The 16,253-nt window shown below is 37.3% G+C and overlaps 1 protein-coding gene across 2 annotated transcripts in view; it reads right to left on the bottom strand.

Annotated features, from left to right (window-relative positions):
• The window catches only part of LOC145690138 (prostaglandin G/H synthase 2-like), a 159,941-nt gene that overhangs the window by 91,049 nt on the left and 52,639 nt on the right, over window positions 1–16,253 (bottom strand). For both annotated transcript variants that reach the window (XM_081764735.1, XM_081764736.1), the window contains exons 2-5: window positions 15,903–15,968; window positions 11,784–11,906; window positions 7,816–7,959; window positions 4,433–4,576 (exon numbers count right to left, since the gene is read on the bottom strand). In XM_081764735.1, the coding sequence (XP_081620861.1) occupies window positions 4,433–4,576; window positions 7,816–7,959; window positions 11,784–11,906; window positions 15,903–15,968 (477 nt within the window). The remainder of the gene's footprint in view (window positions 1–4,432; window positions 4,577–7,815; window positions 7,960–11,783; window positions 11,907–15,902; window positions 15,969–16,253) is intronic.

Raw genomic sequence — 16,253 nt, 5'->3', positions numbered from 1 at the left:
ATAGTCAACGCCTGCTGAGGCATCAAGAATGCTCAGTACTATATAGAATCAGTACTTCATAGAAACTTATGGCCCACACCTACAGTAATATAATTTTTATCATTAATAATAAGAAGATCAAACAAGTGTGTGTCACGATGTTGCGGACGCTCAGTAAATGCCTTGTCAGTCAAAAAAAAAAAAAAAAAAAAAAAAAAAAGTTCACTGCAGTAGACTGCATAAATTCAAAAGAAAATGGAAAACATGTATTTACGTATTCAAACAAAACGCTAGAATATGAACAAGGTATTCATAAAATAAAATGACATCTTTAAGTTTACGTCACACGTATATGCCTTTGAGGCTAAAGCAGACGGACGATTAATGAAAGTTAAAGATTATGACTGAGTTGGTGGGATTAGAATGTAGAAGAAAACAGGATTGTTCCGAGAAAACCCATAAACACGCTGTTGTCCATAACAAAGTCACAGTCTGCGAACGAACTAGGGACCTCTCACACCTGAGGTGAGTGTTCTACAACTTTCTTTTAATCTTTGCTTACTTTAGTTTCACTTTATTGCACTTCTAATAATTAGACAAGGAATTAAACACTCTTTAAAGGGACTCGAGGGGAGTACAGTCAGGGCCGGATCCAGGATTTTCTGACGGGGGTGCACCAATAACTACCAGTACATTTGAATTAAATTTGAATTTTAAAAATGCCTTTAGGTATCTGTAGTGTGAATGAGGAATTGCCCTGAAAATGTTACGTGTCTGCTCACGATGAATCCTTTTCCTTCAACTTTCAGAATATTCGCTTAAACTATTGATTTTGCAAAATTTCGCTTTCTGTTAAGCCCAAACGCAAACATGACAGCAAAATTTTTCAGAAAGTGTTGCTATTTTCACTGCTAGTTTCTCATTTTAGGTAATGTATAGTTACAACAAGGAAGGGAGTGCAGGTGCACCTTTGCACCCCAATAAATGAGGTCCTGGGTACGATGACTCAGTGGTAGAGCGCTTCCTCTGATGTGCTTGGTCCCTGGTTCGATCCCCAGCCAGGTAAGTTTGTTGTGGACAACATTGTGTCCTTGGGTTTTCTCGGAGTACTCTGGTTTCCTCCTACATTCTTATTCGCCAATTCTTCCATAATCATTCACTTGCTTTAATCATCCGTCTCCCTTAGTCTAATGGGCATAATCGTGGGATGTTAAACTGAAAGAAAGACAAAGGAATTGCGTCTCGACGATAAAGGAATTGCGAGATGATAGATTGCATGTCGTGATCCGGAGCCGCACACCCAGTACAACTTTTAAAAAATCCGCTTCAGACGCACCGCCATGAGCATAGTATGTACTGAATGAATCAAAATTTGTTCAAATCGTTAGATTATTTGCAAGTCTTTCCTAACACTTAATAGAAGCAATAGCATAAATAGTCGTTTAATTCACCACTGAATTAACACATGATTTCCATTCAGCTTGTCAGCTATGTTTGTTAATGGAAATAAACACTGGTTATGGAAGAACAAGAATTTAAGATCTTGATGAGGACGACCATAACGAAAGATATTAAACAGAGGATATTTCATTCTTTCATATTTCCACAGATAATCCTGATCAACAACGGTTTGGACAGTGAATGCAGTCTCGAAATATTTTATAGAATTCTCGCACAAATAGTATTAGCGCAAAAGCAAAGCAATAACTGCTAATTCTGTAAAGCAATAACTGCAATTCTTGGGTATGAACTCAAAAATGTACTTATTCTTCAAAACTTACTTGTTTCAAAATTTAAAAAAAAAAATGTTTGCAAAATCTAAAATAAAGGCTCGTATTGTATTTATATCTACCAATTATACTGTACTTAATAACCCTGACGAAATGCGAGTATTCCATTCCATTCCATTCGGCATCTGTAAAATGGCGTGTAGTTTGGCCCAAACATAGATTCAAATGGCCTGTTTCCTGTAATTGTCCAATATAATATTGTATTAATAGTACTGTATCTTATTTGAATGCTGGAGGAAAAAACTGGGAGGTTTAAACGTTTTTTTTTTCTTTTGTTGAAATAAATGCGAGTACGGAATCAGGCTATCAGTATGCCATGGAGCGGTAGTCTGTGCAGACGCAAATTGCGGTTGTGAAAGTCTTTATCCGAACTACTCTATCACGAAGGCTCAGCGGGCACTGCGATGGAACATCAATAATCGCCATGTAGCTGTCTCTACCCGAGAGGCGCAGTAATCTGACCACTGGTTGTGTTTTGAACCGGCAGTCATGGCAGTCCGAAGGTGTAAAAACCTGGAATGAGTGTGCATATCACTTGAACACAGACCTAGACGTGCAGCACGGCGACATGCACAAACATTACAAGTGTCGTGACGTTCATTTGTCTACTTCTGGATGATTTGAAGATCCAAGAAGAGACCTGCAAGCAAAACATTCCCACCCCTTCTTGTCATATTTTGGGTTCAGTGAAGGTCAAGGTCAGAGCTCAATTTACCGCATAATGCCTGCAATCCTCTATAGTGAAAGTGGAGCCGCTAAGGAACACAAACTGTAAATAGCTATTGCATTCTTTGTAACATTTTTCACGGACAAACTTCTTCAACGTTTGGCTTTATTCCAATTATCGTTTAACGAAAGTCAATAATTATTAAAGAATTGCAATTGATCGGCACCAGCCCGGCCCGACCTGAAGAGAAATCAGTGTCGGCCAGCCCAAGCCCGGCCCGGCCCGAAGAAATAACAGTGTCGGCCCGCCCAAGCCCGGCCCGGCCCAAAGAAATAACAGAGTCGGCCGGGCGGACTTCGGGCCTAGGGCCGGGCCCGGCCCGTGCAGGTCTCTACCATACGTATAAATTGCAGGGGATCCAATGGTTGAGAGATATTGATGGACAAAACAGACTCGCGAACTACACTGACATTCTTGCAATGATTAACCGAGAACCACTTTTTCTCCCATATCTGCCGATGTCCGATGAAGCAAACATTTTCATGACTGGATATGTTAATAGACAAAATTTTCGGTATTGGTCTCAGGAAAATCCACGACGTTTACACGAAAAATGACAGACGAGTCCAAAAATTCGGTATGGTGTGCAGTCGGCATGTGTGTGTGTCTCTTTTTAAGGATGACGCCGGACGTGTAATAATTGTTAATGTCAACCACTATTGCAAAATGCTGGAGAATTTCCTTATTCCGGAAATTTCAGGCAAGATGGTTGCTGGATACCATTTGGTTTCAACAGAATAGTGCAGTGGCAAATACACAGAACGCTAACGTATGGCTGTACTCCCACAAACGTTTCCAAACTGTGTGATATCTCACTTTGGTGATATGGCGTGGCCATCCCGTTCCCCAAACTTAACAGCTCCGAAATATTTCCTCTCGGATTATGTGAAGGGTCTTTGTCAATCGTTTGCAGACTTTTGACGAGCTTAAGACTGCCATTCGCCGCGAGATAAGCACCATTCCGCAAGATATATTAAAACATGTTATGGCTTCTCATGTCATTTTTAGCAGTGCATCCAGGCAGACGGAATATATTTGTAAGAAGTTATTTTCAAGGTGTAGTGAGGTCTGTCGATATGTGTTACATACTGTACTAGTTGCCAGTTTATGTACTTGTATTTAATAACCCTATTAAATTTACTACTTGCATTCACCATATTTATGTTATTATTTGAAATTTCTAGATACAATACGCGCCACCTTGCAGTAACGTTTTCTTTTTATATAATATCAATAGAGTGTACGAGTGCCATCTGTACGTCAATCCAATGAAATGCTTGAAATACACACTTTCAACTGTCTAAATAGAAGTTGTTTTAGTCTGGATTGTCTAAAGGGGCGGATCTAGAACGGACTTCTGGGAGAGGGTGGTGGGTTGTAATACTGCTACTTACAGTTACTTTTAAGAGTTCCAAACTCGAGGATGGGTTTTATTTATATATAAAATAAAGTTTCCTCGTTTGCGGGGGGCAATTGCCCCTATCTGCCCCCTGGATCCGCCTGTGATTGTCTATGATATATTACGCACCAACATACGGCTAAAGAAGAATCGCAACTCAGATAGTAGACCCAATAGTGGGAAACGGACGGGTAGCCAACTGCCAACGTTGGCCCTACTTTGTAATAGGACGCTTTGCCGACCAGTTACCAACGTAACCCCTACAAATGAAGTAAAACTACAGTTGGGAGTATGAGGTCGAAATTGTTAGATAAATGACGGCAAAATGTTGGTTAGCCAACATACACTTTAAATTACGGCACATTGGACCAAAGTATTTTTTAACTTCACTTTTGTAATCCTCAGCCTAAAGGACAATTAGCTTTACGCTGCGTCTACCATGTATATTGCTAATGCATCTTGTAAAGATATAAATGTGTGAGTTTTTAATACGATTAGAATGATTAGAAAATTAATAAACAACATTTGAACTATTACCTCGAACGCCCATTGGAACTCGACAGTCTTTTGGGATCGGTGGAAGAGAACGAGCATACACTGATTGGTTGAGATACGAATCTATACTCACATACTCTGTGCATGCATAATACATTGGAGGCTGGTTTACAATGGGACTCCCACCTGGAATAGAACAAAAGTAAATATTAAACCGCATAGTATACAGTTCAACAAAACTGATTAATTCAATTTCAACTAACCATATAAAATAAGTACTTATAATGTATTTGAAACTTACAGGTTACATCACTATCTAAAGGAGTAAATTAAAATTCATATAATATCTTGCAACCAGGAAAGCTGGGTGCTTGCAACCAACAACCACCGGAATTTACCTTGCATCTGCAAATTATGTCAAATAATGATATAAGGTATACCGAGTAACCCTAATGATTTTGTTGCTCATCCTAGAAGTTGGAACTAGCTGAGGAACTGTATGTGACTCTCTATTTTCTTTATGGTTGACTTAAGTAACATAAATAACATCGCGAGCGCAATTAAGATGTTCAACATGTCAGATTTTTTTTATGAGATCTCAGCTTAAAAGAGATCCGAGGACTTTACTACCAGGAATTGAACCCGAAACAGTATGCACTAGAGACCTGCACGGGCCGGGCCCAGCCCGAAGCCCGGCCCGGCCGACTCTGTTATTTCTTTGGGCCGGGCCGGGCTTGGGCGGGCCGACACTGTTATTTCTTTGGACCGGGCCGGGCTTGGGCTAGCCGACGCTGATTTCTATTCAGGTCGGGCCGGGCTGGGGCCGATCAATTGCAATTCTTTAATAATTATAGACTTTCGTTAAATGATAATTGGAATAAAGCCAAACGTTGAAGAAGTGTGTCCGTGAAAAATGTTACAACGAATGCAATAGCTATTTACAGTTTGTGTTGCTTAGCGGCTCCACTTTCACTATAGAGGATTGCAGGCATTATGCGGTAAATTAAGCTCTGACCTTGACCTTCACTGAACTCAAAATATAACAAGAAGGGGTGGGAATGTTTTGTCTGTCGCTAAACAATATTGCCATCTTCACATTATGCTAAAAATCAATTAAGTTAGATTTTTGTTACAGGGAATGGAGTTTTTGTTCTCTCGATGACAGGCAAAGTTCTAGGAGGCAATGGTAGGTCTACCATTCGGGAGGCAAGCGTCAGGTTGTGAACCAGAGTTTAGAAAATGTTTGTGAGAGTTAGGTCAAATTTAGTACTAAATTTTGAGAAAGATTGGGGCTCGAGCTAATTTTTTAAAAAAGTTATCGGGCCGGGGTCGGGCCAAAAACTTTTAAAATTTATCGGGCCCGGGCCAGGCTTGGGCCAAGAATTTTAAAAACTTATCGGGCCTGGCCGGGCTCGGGCCGAAAATCTCCAAAACTTTTCGGGCCCGGGCTGGGCCGGGCCTAGGTACGTTCGGGCTGGATTGGGCTCGGGCCGAAAAATTCAGCCCGTGCAGGTCTCTAGTATGCACAGAAGCAAACGCATTTATCACGTGGCCATGAAGTAATACAAAATGTCAAAGACATTAAGAAAGAAATAGGCAACGCACAATATAGCAAAATAAACTATTTATGCTTGAATCTATACGCCTCAGAACTCGACCTATTTGGAATGCGAACGAGAAATTCGAGCAAATTTTGCTGGCAATGTGTTTTTTTTTCTTTCTTTAATTTGGTTTATAGATGTGGATCACTAACAAGTGACCAACAGTCAATTTGACACTGAGACAAAGTCCTGTAATCTATGTAGCTCTCTTGGAAAGGGGAAATACTTTGGCGTATAGATCGTGTTTTGAACGAATTACTCTTGCATTTCTATCTCTAACCTTATCAACTGTAGGGAGGCACGGTTCCTCAGTGGTAGAGCGCTTACCTCTGGTGCATGGAGTCTCCGGTTCAATCCCGGCCAAAGTAAGTTAGTAGTGTACATCATGCCCATGCGTTTTCTCTGGGCACTTCCGCCTCCTCCCACTTTCTCATTCCACCAATTATTCCATCATCATCATCATCCATTTGCTTTAATCATAGTCTCCCTTAGGCTAAGGGGCATGAACGTGGGATGTTAAACTAAAATATTTCGTTTCATTTTTCCCTACTAACTGTGCCCGATCTAGGTCCGGCTTGGTTCGGACACATCTTGATGTTGTATAAGGCCGCGAAAACTATACCATATCACAGGGGCGGATCCAGGACCGACTTCTGGGGGTGAGGCGGTGGGTTGTCATACTGCTAATTTGAAGGGCTCCAAACTTTGGGATGGGTTTTATTTATATATATAAAATAAGAAGGTTTCCTCTTCTGGGGGTGGCGATCGCCCCGATCGCCCCCTCTGGATCCGCCCCTGCCATATCAATCAAATTAATAAGATGAACAATTCAGTAACTCTATTCAAATACTTTGTAACCAAAATCTTATTCCTATCCTGTAATGGGCCCGATTCAGACTAAAATGATTACCAGTAAGAGGGCATATCTTAGTTTCTGTCCTTCGTCGTTTAGCATTCAGCTTGACTCTGCAGTTTTACCAGATGCTAAAATCCAGATTTGAGATTGTTTGCCCACCTTACAAGGTTTTATCCATCTATACCCTCCCAGCTTACTAACGTATTAGTCGACATTTCTTCTTATTTTACTTCCACACCCCTATTACTTAGCATCTCTCGAGTACTAGGAGTCAGGAGCTAATTTATCCAAAGATTTTTACGCAAAATTTGCGTTCAAGTATAGTTTGCGATAATCTGTATAGCACCTACAATGATGGCTTGTTTCAGTTTTTGTGTTGAATTGTGATCCGCAAAATTTTGCGATGACATACGAAATCATGCCACTGCTCTCACGAAACAACAACAATAATAATAATAATAATAATAATAATAATAATAATAATAATAATAATAATAATAATAATAATAAAACTTTCGTAACATATTTTCCTTTCACTTGTAATTGAAGAATCATATCATAACCAAAGTAACGTTATTTTCCTTAGCAGCACAGACAATACGTCCAACAGTGGGAAACGGTAGGCTAGTCAACTGCCAGCGTTAACCCTATGTTGTATTGGCCCTTTTCCTACCATTTGCCAATCAGCTCAATTAACCAACATAACTACTAAATAAAAAAAATAATAATAATATTGCATTTGAGAGTATGAGGTTGAAACTGTTGGTTAAATTGACAATTTGACATACACTTCAAACTATGTTCGGTCAATGCATTTTTTCAATTTATTCTTGCAATTACCAACCCCTAACCATGCCGACTATAACCCTACTTAGGAACTATAAAGTACTGCTGCTAAGGTGAATTATGTCTTAGCATGAATGAACTACAAGAAAGAAATTATTAACCAACATTACTTCCTTATTCACCTAAATAATTCCAGTATATTAACGTATCACGCAACGTCGGGATGTAGTTGATAATTGCCAGAAATATAAAGTTCTCTTCAAGAAATAGTTTCAATGTTTCATATGGGGGCTTAATCCAATTTGTAAGAACCTGTCCCCATGTTGCTGAAATTTTAAAGAAACAATAGTTAATTGGGATCTATTTATAAACAACACTTTACATTTTACAATACAGCTTTACAGCAAAAGCAATTTATTGTACAGCCACCAGCAAAAGTATCTCCCTCCCCTTACTACTCTAACTACTCTAATTCCATTACTTGGAGTCCAGATAATTTGCAGTTGTGAGAACGCCTGAACAGATGAAAACCAACTTCAATGTAACTTCTCTCGCCACTAATAGCATTGGTAGCACTGAGTCAGGTCTTTATGCAAGGAAATTTGTGAGTAGATGACGCACGAAACAGTTCTCTATTCTGAGATGAATCTCTATGGTTTAGAAATGAAATGAAATGAAATCTAAGTTTTACGTCCCACGGTTATGCCGGTGAGGCTAAAGGAGACGGTGATGATGAGAGATGAGTGAAATGGTGGAATGAAGAAAGTGGGAGGAAACGGGAGAACCCCGAGAAAACCCACGAGTACGGTGTTTGTCCACCACAAAGTCCACACGGCGCGAGCTGGGATCGAACCAGGGACCCCAAGCACCGGAGGTGAACGCTCTACCACTGAGTCACCGCGCCCCCTCTATGGTTTAGGGCGTGTTGTCCAAAACACAATATATTATTCTCAATATAGCTGTGTATGTAATGTACAGTATTATTTCGTTATATATTGTATGTTCAGAGAAATAAAATTACTGACCCACAGGAATCAGAAAATGCTTCAACGGAGATGAAAATATCAAATCTAGAACAACAGCTGAAAATAAGTTTGTAAATGATTGCCTCCATTGACAGGTCTTCTCCAATTCTCCTCATTCCAACATCTTTTCTTTCTGGAGAGAAGAAAAGCTTGCTTCTCACAGTGAGTATGCATTGAAATTGATATTGAAACATTTGAAAAAGTTTGAACCTGGCCGGGATTTGAACCCGAGTCCTCCGAATAGAAGTTCGAGGAGCTAACCACTTACCTACCGCGTCACTTCATCTGCCACATAAACTATTAGCAAGTTAAAATCGTTGCATGTAATACTATACACAAGATATTAATCCTCGTATAAGGAGACGTTCTTTATGTGAGTGTCACAATGACTTACGCGAGGTTTCCTTCTTAAACTCAAAAACAAGTTATTCGCGAATGAAGAAAATAACACGAGACGTTCTTCAAGTTGAGGCTATCTCATAGTTTTTAACGATGGCCCCGATTTATATTTCTACTATTCTTTCTCATCTTAACTTCTGATTTCCAAAGAAGAAAAGACGGCAAACATTCGCATTCTTTGAATTGTATCAACACCTGTAGAAATAGAAACTGTTTCGTGCGTCACCTAGTCACAGTTTTCCTTGCATAAATACCTGAGTCAGTGCTACCAACTGTTGTTAATGCCGAGAAGTTACGTGTAAGTTGGGTTTCATCTGTCCAGGCGTTCTCACAACTGAAAATTATCTGGACTCCAAGTAATAGAATTAGAGTACTTAGGGGAGGGAGATACTTTTGCTGGTGGCTGTACATGAGAAAACTTTCCACACACTCTCTCTTTCAAACATGCACACACACACACACTCTCTCTCTCTCTCTCTCTCTCTTTCTCTCTCTTTCTCTATGGAAAGTATTTTCTAAAGATTTAAGTTTGTATTTATTGTTAACGATATAATCAAATTTGTATGGTTCTGTGAGCTTATTACGTACTAAAATCTTTTATATAGAAATACCTTTCATAAAGCGGTTTATATTTATGAATGGGCAATAAGTTTGTCAATTCGTTTAAACAAAATAACTAAATAAACTTTGATAGACAGTAAAAACGACCACATACACTAGAAGTTTTAATTTCTTCCGGTAGATTACCGCTTCACTCAAGATTCACACCTAAATTCACTTTCACTCAAGAGTTATTACATGAACTAATAGACAGACGTAAGTCGCCGTTACTCGTTAAAATGTTAATGGATTGTCTCCGTTAACGAACTTAATCGAGGGAATCAATCTATCTATTACAAAAACAAAATTCAAAAATTCGCTTTCACTCAATAGTTATTGAGTGAACTTACGGACGGACATAAATCACTGTTACTTGTTATGATATTAATGGTTGTCTCCATTAACGAACTCAGTCAAGAGAATCAATCTAACTATTACAAAAACAAAATATAAAAATTCGCTTTCACTCAAGAGATATTGCGTGGACTAACGGACGGTCGTAAGTTGCCGTTACTCGTTTAGATGTTAATGGATTGAGATCATTAAAAAATTAGCCGAGATAATTGTTCTAGTTATCTATTGCATAAAAAGAAATTCAAGAGCTCGCTTCTTTCAAGCGTTATTGTATGGAGTGTCGGACGTACTAACATTACAATATAACAAGTCTCCCTTGTGTGATCCTAGTAAACACTATCCACGTGGAGACAAAAATATTGCATATTTCGAGTATTGGTTTGTGATACGAGGATCAGTCAAAAGTTACTTGGATACCTTCGTGAAAACCCTTAGCACAAAGATATTTTGTTGACAGTTGGTGGCAACACCGCAGACATTCCTCAGCAGTGCGTGACGTAGCGGCTTTGACGGGGTAGTTCTAGTTTTAATTGATTATGAACATTTCTCAGCAGCTACAGATGGCGTCTAGATTAGAACTGCGTGCGCTGATTAGTTTTTTGTAGGCAAAATGGTGTAACTGTACAGAAATGTATTGGTAGATGCACGAAAAGTGTGGTGAAAATGCAACATCACGACAAGTTATTGCAAATTAGCGCGATATATTTGAGAACGGACGTAGATATCGACTATGCTTACCGCGACGGAAGACCATCAAGGTCGAAAAATGTTGAAATCACGGAAATTCTCCTTATTTTCAGTCACGTAATAGAAGAACTTTCAAAGCAACGATATCACTCGGATTATGAGGTAAAAGCTATAATACAACAATGGTTATCGGAAATTGTAAGGGAATTTTTCGCAGAAGGCATGGAACTTGTAACACGCCTCGACAAATGTTTAAAGTAAGGGAGGTGGAATTTTAAAGGAGATAATAACATCTTTTACGTAAACAGTTGTCGAGACATAACCCAATAATTTCTATGCCTTCTGCTAAGTATTTCCATGTAAGTCCTATAATCATAAGCTAATGGAAAATTAAGGTAGAATTTATTGCGTGCAACCAGAGTAAACATACATCCAATCAACTTAATTGAGAATATGAGGGAGAAGGATAAAGAAAGGATTATTCCTACTCTGAAAGGATATAAATGAAATGGAAAAATGGCCAAGAGATTTCTTGACGGTGATAATGATATTGAATCTAGGAAGATGTGAGAACTTCATAACTTAAACTCGTATCGCACGCTGCCAAATTTATGTTATTAACCATTTGCGAACCTATGTCGGACCTTATCCAATGTAACGTTTTTTCCTTTCCACTCTGAGGTCGGAAGACGTCCGATACTTTTTATTTATTCTCCCACTGGATTTATTGGAGACTGTCCAACACGTTTCCTCAGATGAAAGGTCTCTTGTCATCAGGTATAGTATATATTGTACTCCTCCTGTTTGTTAGCATACCGTGTGTTATGATGTAATATGGAAAAAGAGAAACTATTTGGTCAAAATAAATAGGAGCTGGGGTGTGTGCGGCTGGGAGAAAAACTGGATTGAAAATAGTTAAATTAATTATATAGTGTTTCAGATATTAACCTTTACAACCACTTAGCGAAATAACGTTGAACGGTTGGAACAAGCTGCCCTACTTTTTCCAAAACTGAACTTCATATAAATAAAGTGTTTTCCTGATTCTGTCGTTTCAGCCTTTAATAAACAATAATTATACTTACGTTTCTCGCAGCTTCTTCCATAGTGGCCAGTACCTGTACAGTCACAGATAAAATCATTTATCCTTCCTGCCACCTGACATACTCCATTATTCTCACATGGATAAGAACAGCAAGGGTTATAAGCTTTAAAATATCATAAGAATATAAAATACATGTTATATTAAGAAAAAAGGCCAGATCTCGCAGTTCACAAATAGCAGGAAAGCAAAATGGCATTTTATTGCATAGTATACTTCGAAAACATGCAAATTTTAAAACTGTAAAAAAGAAGTAAATATTTTCCTAGGTAACACTAGATGGCATCTGAACTACTCTTTTCTCCCTGTATTCTTCATATTTGTTCCAAGTATAGTGTTTACTCTAGTTATTTTCCTTCTCATGAAGAAGTTTTCTTTAATCTTATATAACCTCTTTGCACAATTACAATAATATTCTAACTTCATAATTTTTATTTATTTATTTTAATTCCTACCTGTGTAGACCATTAAAAATATAATAATAATCGGATATGTGTATTTTAGCCCTTTAACGGCTTTTTGCAATTCAGTGGAGAGAAAGTTATGAAAATATGCCTCTGGGGTATTTAGGACACATGGCAACTATAGGCAGCATACTCGACGAGATGTTGCATGAACGCAACAAATACAGGTTTTGTTGTGAGACTCAAGAAAATTAAGTAAATAATACTTATAATTTTTATTCGCGAAAATCAAGAGAAAAAAGAGAAAAGGCTTTAAAGAACTTCAAGTATTATTATTATTAAATTCAACTCTCTAGGAACGTTTCATGATATTGTAGAGAAACATATTATGTCTTATCCATCGGGTATTCCCCACTCCATTGATACAATATTTTTTCTTTCATAGTAATGTGAGGTCCTGTGGCTTCTTTACTGGATATACATAGATTTACTAACATTTCTTCTGAAAGTGCTATATACAAATATAATATGGGCTGTATATATATGTTTCTTAATATTCCAAATTCTTATATGATACGTTTCTTAAAATAGTGTCTGCGGTTTGATAAGCGATGGCTAACCGCATTGTTCGAGGCCCACAGAAAACATACTCTGTTCCAAACAATATATATAGAGTATGTTTTCTGTGGACCTCGAACAATACGGTTAGCCATCGCTTTTCAAACCGCGAACACTACTGTATTTTAAGAAACGTATCATATATATATACGAATTTGGAATATTAAGAAATATCATTTGCCTTTATAGCTTATGTAAATGAAGACACAAAAGGTTGTACTTATGAAGTTTAATATCCTTCAAAATGTTCATTAGATCTTGGTTTAGTTAGTGACACAGTTGGATATTAAAAATGCAATAGCGTGAATTAAATGAAGTAGTAGCCACAAATGTGACAAACAGAGGTATATGTACTATGTGTTGTGTATCAAGTATTCTTGTCTTTAATTGTCCTTTAGTTCTTGATGCACAACGTAAGTAATTGATAGAGCTAGGAATTTTAGGTGCAAAATTTTGATTAAAAAGGCTCGAAAAAAAGGGAAATGTTTTGTTCAAAAAGGTATAAAATTTTAGAAAAAAAAGTACAAATTTCATAAGTAAACATTCATACAAGCAGTTCTAAAACTAATTACATCATAAAGATTCAAAATTCACTAATGTATTGAAAAATCTTCCTAAAACAAGTCAAAGAACATAAATGTTATTAAAGCCATAAGTTTAAAAAACTGATCCAACTGTTAACATGTAACACTTTAATGAAATTCACAACTCCTGAAAATTGAAAAAGAAAATAGATAGCATCTAACATGTTATTTATTATTATTGTTGTTATTTTAGTGAGGTTTCACCTCTGATCACTAAGTAATTGTTAGCGTCGCGGAGACTTTATGTGGTCTGAATTTCACGTTAAGCTATAGGTCCTAGTCTCATATAGCCTCGGTGCTAAACAGGACACCAAAATCTAAATCAATCAACCAATGTAGTAACTAAGTAAATGTTTCTATGTACAGTCCTCTTTAAAAATAATTTTAAAAAACTCATCTCTGTAAAGCTCTGTGCTCTTACCGACGGTCGGAATTAAATCAAACAAATGTGGCCAGTTCTTTTGTCAGTTGAGATATTTATGTGGAATCGAAGTGTAAGAACTTCCTACGCACAGTTACCAAAATATGCTCTTTTTTTAAAAAAACGAGATGAAAGTTCACGATTTTTAAAACAAAACTATACAAAAACACTTAACAATACTGATTGGTAATAGCCATGATTGGTCAGCTTGATTAGCCTAACAGGATTTACACTGTAGCGCTAGTAATATGATGGCGCACATCCTCGCTTTCCCTTGTTTAATTATTATAGGAATAAAATGCGGAAAAGGAGTGTTAAAACGTGCAAAAAAGTGACGACTTTGAGAAAAGATGCGAAAATGAATTTGCATTGAAAAAAAAATGTTAAAATATGCAAGCTAAACACAGTTAGGTGTGTTAGTTCAATGTTTTCTTTGCAAGACAGTCGAATTCGAACATTTGAATAGCAAAATAATAATAATAATAAAAATAAATTTAGGTACAGTACCGAAAATTCCTAGTTCTAGTAATTACACTGGTGTGTGTGTGGCAACAGATCGAGAACCTAGCAGAAAGATCATAGGTGAATAGCACACGAGTCCACTATGGGCGTTCAGAACGGTTGCGACACGTCAGGCATAGAGAGGATGAGACCTTGGATATGGTAATCCACGTATTTACGATAAGTTGGGGAAAGTGCGTTCAATGTTCGCTCATCGAGAATCGAACAAAGGGCCTCGTGCACAATAGGCGCACTCTAGCCAATAGACTAAGGAGGAGAAAAGTTCACAAATGTATAATTCTATACATTACCACAAATATAGAGTATATTCTAGCTTATTTCATTTCTCTCCCGATTAAAGTTATCTTTCTTGCTGGTCATTTTTCAGCTAATCACAATCTTAATGATTATAATACGGGTACATTTTTACGAATTTACACATTACTACTCTCCTCATGTTCCATAACAATTTAATTTATTAAAACTAAAATTTAGCTATTTCCTCCCAACCTTCAGGCTAGTCTACAAATTGCCTGATCACTAGCGACATCACAAGGCGTCAGGTAGAAACTTACGCAGCTAGCGACAACTATTGGCCTGACTGTGAAATAATGGAAATTAACACGGCTGACAGATTGGAGCGTCTCGTGTTTGTAATTAAGGATTAAGAATATATAAATATTTTCTCCTAGATGTTTATGCAGGCCGCAACACTTAAAAGTTTGGAATTTTGCATATTATTGTTAATCACAGATTAATATAACTTTGCACTCTAACTACTAATCGGGCTTGATGTATAGCCATTATAAATATGAATAAGTATTTACATAATTCAGTGCGTGAAGTTCGTTTTTATGTTACACTTATTTCTTTATTATTTACTTTTTATTTCACTTATTTATTTTTATACATTTATTTAGTTTTGTCAGCATACCCGGTCCTGGCAATGGATGAATCAAGCAGGTACTTCTGCCGGAAATTCCATCATTATATATTTTCGATGGGCTCCAAACAAATGTAGTTAATATGGAACTTAGAATGCTTATGTTTTACGTCGACCAATAAAGTTAATATTACAGGAGAGAATTGCAATTGTCTAAATTTTCAGAAACAAAGGCACTTAAAAGTAAGCCTGCGCGATATTTCAATATATCGATTAATTGATCGATAATTTGCTGATGACCATAGCTTTATATTTCAATATTCGATTCTTCAATATAGCGGTCAAGTTTCACTATTTTGTTATGTCGACCAAGTTTAGAAATGTTATCGATATCGATTTTTTGTATCCAAATTCGGGTAATGCACAATCCTAGTTAAGGAATAACAGAGCAAAGATGAGAAAAGCAAGGAAGCGTGATGTCTTTATCTACTGGTCGTATTGCATGGAATAGAAAGTGTCACTTCCGGAACCTTGTAGTTTTGTTGTCACAGGAAGTGACGAAATGACTTGACTCATCCATTAAAGAAAGTATAAAATCAAGCTTGGTCGTCCTAGGTAGCAATTACAGGCAATAAATGTTTAAAATATTCCTTATTTGAACCTATTATGTGCAAGTAAACGAAGAACTTACCTTCAGAATGCGATTGAATAAAAATCAAAGAAAAAACTATAAAATATATGGATCCATACTCATTCACTGAAACAAATAAAATGAAAGAATAGCATAAATGACAAAATAACACGAAAGAATAACCTAAATATAACATACTGTTAGATAATACGCAAAAGAGGTTTTTTTTGTATACAATATAAAGCTATAAAAACCAACATGCCTTCGAATCAGGGGCGGATCCATGGGGGGGCGATCGGGGCGATTGCCCCCCCAGAAGAGCAAACTTTCTTATTTCATATATAAATAAAACCCATCCGAGAGCACTTAAAAGTAGCTCTAAGTAGCAGTATTACGACCTGCTACTGCTAC

This window comes from Thermobia domestica, chromosome 7, assembly GCF_964235325.1.
Source record: "Thermobia domestica chromosome 7, izTheDome1.hap1.1, whole genome shotgun sequence".
NCBI lineage: Eukaryota > Metazoa > Arthropoda > Insecta > Zygentoma > Lepismatidae > Thermobia > Thermobia domestica.
The sequence above is the reverse complement of the archived record's forward strand: the minus strand, read 5'-3'. Positions and strand labels throughout refer to the sequence as shown.